General features: G+C 35.9%; 1 protein-coding gene across 1 annotated transcript in view; it reads right to left on the reverse strand.

Annotated features, from left to right (window-relative positions):
- The window catches only part of LOC119582331, a gene marked incomplete at its 3' end in the record, with an annotated part of 7,907 nt that extends 7,799 nt beyond the window's left edge, over positions 1–108 (reverse strand). Inside the window, 1 exon segment of the mRNA XM_037930545.1 lies at positions 75–108. Coding sequence (XP_037786473.1) covers positions 75–108 — 34 coding nt within the window.
- Positions 109–423: the final 315 nt, after the last annotated feature.

Here is a 423-nt window from a genome sequence, read left to right on the forward strand (position 1 = left end):
TCTGGTTACGGTGTTCATTTACGTAGACACGTGTTCCCTCTTTGTCTATTTCTTGATGTTTTCCTTCTACTTACTGCTTTTGATTATGGTCGTCTTACTGTTCCCCATTTCGCTAATTATCACACCTTGTTTCCCATTTGTATTGCACTTTTTGTTCCTCCTTTGTTTAGTATCTTCGTTGCTTTATCACATCATCGTTCCCTTCCGTTTGCTCTGCACATATCGTCCCTTTCTCTTTGTTTAGCTTTTGCAGTATCTCCTTGGTCCCCCTTTGGCTATTCATTACTTATTCATCTCTAATTATCTTCCTTCTGCTATCTTAACGCAGTTTAACTTCTTTTAACTATTACTTTACGTTTTTAGTGACTTCCGTTTGTTAATTTATCGTTTATTATTTCTCATCTGTTTATTTTTTTCACATCG

Source organism: Penaeus monodon, chromosome 15, assembly GCF_015228065.2.
Source record: "Penaeus monodon isolate SGIC_2016 chromosome 15, NSTDA_Pmon_1, whole genome shotgun sequence".
NCBI lineage: Eukaryota > Metazoa > Arthropoda > Malacostraca > Decapoda > Penaeidae > Penaeus > Penaeus monodon.